The sequence below is a fragment of the Rhipicephalus sanguineus genome, chromosome 3 (assembly GCF_013339695.2).
Source record: "Rhipicephalus sanguineus isolate Rsan-2018 chromosome 3, BIME_Rsan_1.4, whole genome shotgun sequence".
Classification (NCBI taxonomy): domain Eukaryota; kingdom Metazoa; phylum Arthropoda; class Arachnida; order Ixodida; family Ixodidae; genus Rhipicephalus; species Rhipicephalus sanguineus.
In genome coordinates, this window is record NC_051178.1 from 125,916,352 (window position 1) to 125,925,879 (window position 9,528).

The following is a 9,528-nucleotide window of genomic DNA, read 5'->3' on the forward strand; positions in this document are numbered from 1 at the left end:
GCGGACTAATATACACCTATTCGTTCATTTCGAATACTTCGAAATTTTCAATAATTTAAATTCGAATCAAAGCGAATTCGAATACTGTATTATTCATTCGAATATTCGAAGTGCTCGAATATTCGCACAAGCCTAAACATAATCTTAACGCAACACATAAGTTCCCCACCTCCCTACCCCCCTCGAAAGGACTCGCTTGTTGTGGCTACCCCCCCCCCTCGGCCAAAAATTCTGGCTCCGCCCATGCTTACGAGGTCGGAATGCCGGAATTCTTGGGCACTCAAGTAAATATTCATGCAAACATTCTGCTGGTGCAGCCCAGGCTGTATATTGATAGTGCAGCTTAAGTGCTTTACTATGAAAGATTATGTTTGTGGCAGCACCTGTTAGCATTTAAAATAACTCTTTAAAGTGAAGTAACCTTCCTTTTGCTCTTGTTCCTTAGATTCGGTAAAAACTGGCACGGATGAAAACGAGGGTAGTGACCATGGCTCTCCCGACATCACAGTTACAAGCAGAGCATCGTCAGCTTCTGCACTTGTAAGTCAAATTGGAGGTGAACCTATGACTGCAAAAATATGATTCAGTAGCCCTGTCTTTAACACTCATCATCTCCAGTGTGGGGAAGGGTGTTTATAATCAAGGCAAGTAAAGTGCACAACTATTTGTCTATCTGTTCCTGACATTTTTCTCATAAACATAGGAAATAGTGTGTTATGTGGACCTGTGAGTATTGAGCATTCAATGCTGGGTTCTGCATTGTCATGGTACAAAATTTGAATGGAATAATTTGTATAACCATTATACAATGTGCTGTTATGCAATGTGCTTGCTAGTGAAATCTGAAATGGGTATATGTGATATATAGTAAATGCCAGTAGATGCTCGATACATTGAGGAATGCTTGGTATCATTATTTGTCAGTGAACTTGACAACAGCTCTCTCAATGTTGGCTTTGTTGTGCTATTATTAAGTGAAGAATTAAAAGCTTTTTTATTTCCATTTACCCACGAAGGAAGTGAATGTGTACTAATAATGAGGACAGGTGACTGATAGTAATGCACGAGGTATTCCTTTTGCAATATGCCCCGTGTTATATTTTAGTTCGCACAAGTGCTTTGATTATGACAACCTGTACCAAAACTTTTTTAAATGTTCTGCACGCATGACACTTCATTGCACTTCTTTTTCTACTGAGTTGCATATTGCAGCAGTGGCATAATTTCAACGACCATTAAATGTCATTAAGATGCAAATGTTACCACCCGTGGTGAGTGTAATATTGTTCAAAATGCACTGCTCTTGCATGCCTCATGCGTGGTTTATACAATGTTGAGTGTCTGACTAGTGCAGATATTCTCTTTGTTAACAATAGCGTTTGAAAAGTTGAATGGAATTTTTCTTCTCAGAAAGAAGCTACCGACTCCGAAGCGAATGTGCCTGTGGCGAAAGAAAGTGAACCAAAAGTGACAATCTAGAAGGGTGTCGTCCAAGCCCTTCGAAATCTCAGGTAAGGAATGCCAAAGACTACTCTTGTAGAAAGGCACCACTTGTCAGTATCATCCGCACAGCAGTGAGAACACATCAAGTCCTGAAAATGTGAAGATTGGCTTGTGTCACTCTTGATAAGTGCACATTGTTTTATCTTTTTCCAGTGACCATTTTTTTTACTGACTAAACTCTGTTTGGTGCAAGATGTTTCTACATTTAACTTTTCTTTGCGTGACGTGTCGTTGAGGCTCATATTCATGCTGAAATTAGATGGTTTTATGTCTCTTATTACTTAGGTTCATACCTCAAATAAAAGTCTATTCCATATGGCACCACGTTCGCAGAGTGGGGCATTCTTGAGATCATTTTACTTGTGTTAGAATCTGTGATGCCTTCTGTTGAATTATGTTCCGATAAAGTGCCAGCACTGCATATAGTGTGGGTTTAGATAGTTTCTAATTGCTTACAGTTCTTTAAGCCAAGATTTCTGACCTCGGTAAATGCACTGTGCAATTCTGATAATTTTACATAGGTTAAGTTGGCTTTTCTCATGTGTATTTGTAAGTGTATTTGTATGTATTTTGTAGTGTATGTAAGTGTATGTATTTGTAACCAAGACGATAAAAGTCACCAGTGAATACATGCCTCATTCGATTCTCATTTCGAATGTATTCTTGAATTTCTTATTTACATAATAAAACTCAAATATCATTCATTGACACGGAGTAAACTGATATGTATTTTTTTATGATGTCACATCTGCATGGCTGAAAGCATAAAAATGCTTATACAATGAATGGTATAACGTATTGTGAAGATACAGTGTTAAGTTTTGAAGTGTAAGACACGCACTCAGTCTTGCACATTTGTGTTCAAGAAACACACTGAATGAATTTGGAAATGCACCATTTGCTTAGAGGCATCTTTCCATCGGTGATTATGATTTGGCTGTGTTTACTTGAACACTGATGCTAATTAATTCATGTTTGCTTTGTCTCAGGGGGAGCTGGCCGCGAGACCAGCTCCGAAGGCAGACGATGGGGTTAGAAAGAAGCCCTGACAGATATCTGTATGGCCACCTACCTTGATGTGTCTGTTATGAGATGCCTCTTCATCTCCCAGTGGCTGGAAGAAGGCGTGCATTGGGCCTTGCAGTTTCTTCTAAACAGGTGTGCTGCGGTGTGGTCTTTGAATTCTAAAGTGAAGCTTTCTCTACTTATTCTCCCTGCTCTGTGATTGCTAACGGTTTGGTCTTGCTGATTACTGTCACTTAATATCAATCATTTACTGTCACAAGGTATCTGCCACTGATTATCTGCCTGATTGGATAGCTTGGGCTACTATGTATATGTAACTGAGTAGTAGGTGTAACACAATATGAACCAGTGCTTGAATAGACAATTACAACAAGTGCAAGAAGCAAAGAAGTTGACAACAAAATCAAGATGAAAGAAGTAATGGAAACAGAAATAAATATGGTTTCCCGCTTGGGTAACGGCATGCTTGCTAAGTAAAGATGGAGGAGGGCTTTTCTCCCAGAAGCAAGAAAGTTACCCTACTGTACTCAGATCGCACATATAATAATCGAACCACTGCGCTGTCAAACAAGTTTTGACTGAATTTGTGCTGGTGCTTTTCTCGGAAGAGCGGGTTTTCCCAGGCAGGTCTTGACAAAAATTGTTAAAAGAAGCTGTATCGCGAGTAACGCGTGCAAGAAAGTTGCAAAGAAGTTGATTCCCACATGCCTTACATACAGCGGGTTTTCCCAAGGTCTTGACAGCAATGTGAAAAAAGTCGCTTTGAAAGGTGCAAAACGTGTTGCTCGCGGAAACACTCGGCGACTCCGGTGTGTTCTATAGACGGAACCAAATTCCCAGAAAGTGTTGTAGTGCGCGAAACATGCCTTACATTCCGCTAACATGTTTCCCACAATGTGAAAAAAGTCGCTTTGAGACCGTAGATGTTGTCTTGAATTGCGGGCACCACAATTAACTTTCTGCGCTGTGCTAATCTTCCCCGCACGTGTTGCCAGCTGCCGAAACACTAGCACTCCGGTGTGTTCTATTCGGCATAAGATTTTACCAAGTACACTACCTGGGGGAGGAGATTCCGAGCGCGAAATCCTTGAGCTTATCATATCGGCCAAACGCACCGCGATGAACGATTGCGCGAGCACCACAATTAAGCAGTACGGGGTCTATTTCATTACTGCAGGGAATGCGAGTTCCTGTCACTCTGGCGGTAGATCTGTGGTTGTGTGCCGCTGTTTTGGCCAATGTTAAGATTTTATAGAGGTGGGGGCAAGGAGGAGCGCGAAATTTCTAGGCTTTTTCTTGTTTTGGTTTAAACACACCGCGATGATTGTTAAGCAGTGTCTATTTCATTACTGCAGAAGGAATGCGAGTTCCTGTCACTTGGCTAGAGGTGCGTTATGTAGGCCAATTTCTATGTTTTGACTTCATGGTTTTTGATTGCCATGCGCCGTGCATTTTTAAGGTCCAGTCTTGTGTGTGTCACTTCTTCCCTTTGAATGCCATTGCATTTTTAAGAAGTGGGAGGGGCGAGAGGGGATTACTGTTTTTCTAGCTTGCTCTGATGGTTGGTGATTGGAGAGCTTATGCTGTAACACTTTCCAGACCCTGCACTGGGTCCCAAACTTGCTTCATTTGAAGTCTGTCGGGAGAGCCATAGCTTTACGGAATGATCACCTTCAGTGAATTCATGCAGCATGCTTGAATGGAATGTGATGAAAGAACTTATAATTACAGCATGGTGTACATAATGTTAAACGCTTGGTAGCATGCATCTGCTAGCACCATGCGCCACGAACCATGCACCAGAAGTGGACCGCATGAGCTGGAGTTATAGGGCTAGTTGCCACTCTTTTGTTTGCATAAGTGGCCGAAAGGGACAAGGTCTTATGTTGTGTGCTGTGTACATTGGAGTAGTTTGAGTTTGAATGCTCAGCATTGCACAATAGTTTGTTGCAGTGGTGCCTAGAAAGAGTGAAGGTGTATAACCAGCTAAAACACAAATGTACACAGCCTTTGAGCTTGCTACTCACAGAATAAGCGTGAACCTCAAATAAAAAAAATGGCTTGGATATTGAGAAAGCATAAGTTTGATAGTTATTGAAAATACATTACTTTAATTAGCACTTGTCCTGTCTGCCTTACCTTGTGTCGTCGTTTTTCTTGCTCTCCAATACCTTTAGTGAATACATATCTGTAGTGTGAAAGGCATTGCATTTCATGTTGCATTCCACAAAGGTGAATGTGTCACCACATGCAACATTTTACAAAATGCAACCACTGCGTACGCCTCTTCGCATACAGGTTGCAAGGCATAGCAGAGGAACAGGCACGCGAGGTGCGCCCGCGCAAGCGGAGCAGTTCGCTGCCTGTGCCACGACCCGAGCCACCGCCACCGCCCTCTCCGAAGCAGCGGGAGCAGCCAGCACCACCATCCACGCCTCGTCCCCTGGGAAGCATTGTGGCTTCGGGCAGAGACTCGTGCCCAAGCCCGTTCCTGCGTGGCCTGCCCCTGATGCATGGCCAGGTGGGAGCCGGCGGTGGCGGACCGCCAAGCCACCATACGAGCATGCAGGAACTGCGGCAACAGCAGCAGCCACAGCCGCAACCATTCCCTCATCGCTGCATGGCATCCCCGGACTTGCGCCGGTGGGCCCTTTTTCTCTAAAATAATCCTCATTTCCTGTTCCCTGAAAGAGAGCATAGTATGTAGGGTGGGGTTGATGAGCATAGTAAATAAATTATGCCGCAGAAAGGCTGAAGTTATGGCTAGTTGGTAGCTGCCATGATGAAATGAATGTAGTATGAGACAGAAGATATAGAAATCAACACAAGCCACCGTGAGTTCTTGTCGTGTTTTGTCCAACTCTTTGTAACTTTTGTTTTGTTTACACTACCTTCATTTCATCTTGGCTCAGTATGTTGCGCCGGATACTAACTTCGGTTCACTAGGAAAAATGCAGTATGATAAGTTTGGAACACTGTGTATAATGACAAAAATTGAGGCCACACAAATGCAACAATCTAACCGCACTTGCAGGAACAAGCGCCTCAATCGAGGTGACCTGCGAGCTTTTGTGGAAGAGGGGCTCCGTCTCTCAGAACGCATCCTGGACCGCCTTGGTCGTGACGATGACAACGGCAGCAGCAATGCAGGGAACCATCACCACCATCACCAACCAACCATCGAGGTGGCAGTGGTGGGCGCTGGAGCTGGCGGAAGCAGCAGCACCACGACCACCACAACAACAACCACCAACAACAACATTGCCGTCACTTGTGCCGTTGAGGAGCCTACAAGCTGGTCGGAGCCCCCTCAGCCAACTGGCGGCCATTCTGCGGCACGTTCAGTTGCAGTACCGCGGCTGCTTCCTCCGCGCCCCAGCTCAGCGCTGGGCCTCCTGAGGGACCCCGATGATGAAGAACGATTGTGCTCCCCCGGATTCTCGGCAGCTGCATTCTTCTCAAAGACGGAGATGGTACGTGGCAAGAGCCTGCCCAGCATCCACATTGAGGAGCCACCTAACTTGAGGGAGCCAGCCGCCATGGCGACCATTGCAGTACCGACTAGGGAACCTCCTGGTGCATCGCGTAAACTTCCAGCAGTGTACACACAAAGTGTGCCCAATCCCATCATCACAGTTACTGAGCACTCCCCCGTCGCATCCATCCAGTTCTTCATCAACCAGGTGAGACTTTGTGCCCCTTTAATATTGCTCCCTTCTTTCTTTCTTTCTTTCTTTCTTTCTTTCTTTCTTTCTTTCTTTCTTTCTTTCTTTCTTTCTTTCTTTCTTTCTTTCTTTCTTTCTTTCTTTCTCATTCATTCATTCATTCATTCATTCATTCATTCATTCATTCATTCATTCATTCATTCATTCATTCATTTCAGACATGTAGGTGTGTTAGAGTACACAACACCACTTTGATATCGCATGGCTGAGAAGGTGAGGTAAAAGAAAAGCCATAGTTATCTGGCTTGACACAGCTGTCATACCCTGCCTTCCTGCTCTTTGCTCAAGTGACACGATAGAAAAAGTTTAAAGCATTGATTTAAAAATTTAATGCACCTCAAAGGGACTATGCTTGTCAGAAATATTGAGCAACCTGCTGTGATGCCCATTATATAGACTTTACTTTGAGCTGGAAAGTTCTTGTATAGTGTTTATAATAGGCAGTACCCATACTACCACTCTCTATTGCAGATATCATATTGAGTCTTAATCTACATGAAAGGTCTTGATATCATCAGTACTCTTTTGACTAATCTTTAGCTGTACAGTCATTGAAAAATTTGATATATTTGTTAATGCTTGTATAGCAGAATGATAGTAATGTGCACATGAAGGTTACAAAAAGAAGAACTGTGCTGATAATTAATGCTCTCATCGATTGCAGAACTAACGCAATAGCACAGTTGTACCACTGTTGTTGCCTCTGTCAGAATTCTTTCCCGAATTAGTGGATCTATCCACTATCCTGTAGAAAAGTGGTCACGAATTTTTCCTGTCAGATGTTTTACAAGGAGGCTCAAAGTTATCACATTATGAAAAAAAAAACATTTTGGTTCTTGTGTTGAGTTTCTAAAGTAGAGAGAGCACTATGCTTTGGTGTGAATCGAACTGGTAGAGCCACGATTTTTATGCCCTTTGCGTCCATGTGGTGTTATGATGGGCAATATAACACTGTTTTGCGATTGCATTCATGTTAAAAATGAATGCCCATAGCTGGTTAGCAATCTTTGTGGTGTATCACGTCATAGACTGATATTATGAAGAAGGGAGAATAGGACATCTGTTGCAGTGGGAGCTGGTATCGCAGATGTTCTGGCATGTTCTGTGAGGTATTCAATAACAATGACCCATTGGTTGCCATTGGGAATGCTTGTAAAGGTGCTACAAACATAATTAGAATTCATTTAGATAGTTTTAGATTTAGATGACAACGTGAAGGGGTTGTCATCGACTGCCGCTGTGGCCAGATTCACTGAAAAATGATGCATGGCAGTAAACATACTACATAGTGCTACCACAGGCGAAGACTGCATATTATTGATGTTGCTAACATTTTTATGAAAACAGCATTCATACAACAGTGTCGGTACTTATCGACATCGATACGCAGTATTGCGGGCGTAGGCCTGTCTTTAAAGACAGTGCGGCCCTTACACTTAGTTTGGATCAAAAGATGAGGGAGATTATTGAGGAGATTATTGAGGTAGAGGAGACTACGTGGTCGGGCCACACATGTGTGGTTATGTCTTCGTTGCACGTATCGGTCAAAGTAATTCCATTTCTGGTGTCATTGAGCCCAAGGTTGACATAAACTATCTTGGTTCTATTAAAACTGCATGTAGTTTGATGCTTTGATAGTCTTGTCTCTTTGTTCTCTCTATTCCTTGGTTTTCTGTGCACATATATGGGTACAGTTGTTTCAAGAAATTCTTGTTGGAGAAAAAGATTTAATTAAATTCTGGGCTCTTACATGCTAAAATCTCAATATGATTATGAGGCTTGTCTTAGTCAGGGACTCCAAAACAATATTGGCTGCCTTGGCTTCTTTAACATTCACCTAAATTTTACAGAAATCTTTTTCGCATTCTGTCCCAACTGAAATGTGGCCACCATGGCTGGGAATCATACCAACGTTCTTCTTGGGCTTAGCTACATTATATCCGTGGCGAGTTCTTGGAAGAAAGCACTGCGTCTTTTTATTCTCTTGTTCATTGTCTTGAGTGTGAACTTAGCACCAGTAGGACTGAATTGTTCAAACTGGATAGAATTGCCACTCTTTGAATATGTTAAATTGAAGGAAGAAGAAGCAAAAGAGGAATGTTACATGTGCTTCCAGAGAGGTTCACCACATGCTTTTGTGCTTCTGATCTTCTTTCCAGGACTCAGCTGAGAGCCCAAAAGAGGAGACCCCTCCGAGCCCAATGTTCATGCCTCTCTGCCATCAGCTTTCCTATCACACGAAGCCAGACTGACTCCAACATAATTTACAGCAGTGATGATTTCAATGAGGCATCTGGATCAACCCACTACATAACTCCTGATGGCAGAATTAATCTTTCCGTAGTGCTAAAGGTAACTAACCTTTCTCTTTACTTTCTTTTCTCATACTAGGGTGTGGTACGCTTATTTTGTACCTAATATAGCTCAGCTGAAAAGTATTTCTCTTTAATCGGTGTCTGTTATCAGAATGCACAGTTAGCCTTGTAGAAAGCAACAAAAACAGCCTCAAAAGTGAAAGTGAGTACCGAGTACAATCTTCACGGCTGCATTTTTTAATGACATCATGTGCGAATATATTCCAAGAATCGAACCAAGAGCAGGGCTTCAAAGGTAGCTGCCTTTTTTTCTATAAAGCCTTTTTCTACAAAGCCTTTTTTTCTATAAAGAAACAGAATACACTTTCTCTATAATAATTGTGTGTATTTCCACGCGTTGCACTGGCAGTTTTTTTCCTTTTTTTTCGATATGTTGTCATGAGTGTAAGTTACAAGGGGCAAGATACGGTACACCTCAAAATTGACGTTAGCTTGCACATATAATCTACTCTCAAACTTTTTGAGAATTGGAATGAGGTTTGGGTAATATGTAAATGTATCCTTGAGATGTCGCTTTTTGCAGTACGAATTTCGCCTGAAAAGGTGATTTCGCGGCATTTTCAGGCAGCCTATACACGGGAAGATGCTTAGTTTGCTTCGAAAACTTAGAATACTAAAATTAGAACCAAAGCAAATACGCATATCATAATGTACAAATATTTTAAAACATCCAATATTCGCCCATGCCTTTTTATAGGCTATGGTCGGTAGGCCCATTGCTTCTGTGTTTCAAGTGGGTCCTTTTAATGAAGCTTGTTATCACTGGTTTGTATGGACTAGGCATCTTGTCACTTGGTGGCACCAAACCACACTGAAAATTACGTTGCAGCAAATAATGCCACAATCTATTGCTAGCTTTCAGTGCAGTTTGGCGCAGCAAGGCCCACGTGGGCACGTTT

At 42.4% G+C, this 9,528-nt stretch overlaps 1 protein-coding gene across 1 annotated transcript in view; it reads left to right on the forward strand.

Annotated features, from left to right (window-relative positions):
* Window positions 1-1,410: 1,410 nt before the first annotated feature.
* Window positions 1,411-9,528, forward strand: part of LOC119387102 (protein unc-80 homolog) — a gene marked incomplete in the record, with an annotated part of 85,565 nt that continues 77,447 nt past the window's right edge. The window contains 4 exon segments of the mRNA XM_049413377.1: window positions 1,411-1,511; window positions 2,493-2,661; window positions 4,828-5,172; window positions 5,564-6,207. Coding sequence (XP_049269334.1) covers window positions 2,564-2,661; window positions 4,828-5,172; window positions 5,564-6,207 — 1,087 coding nt within the window.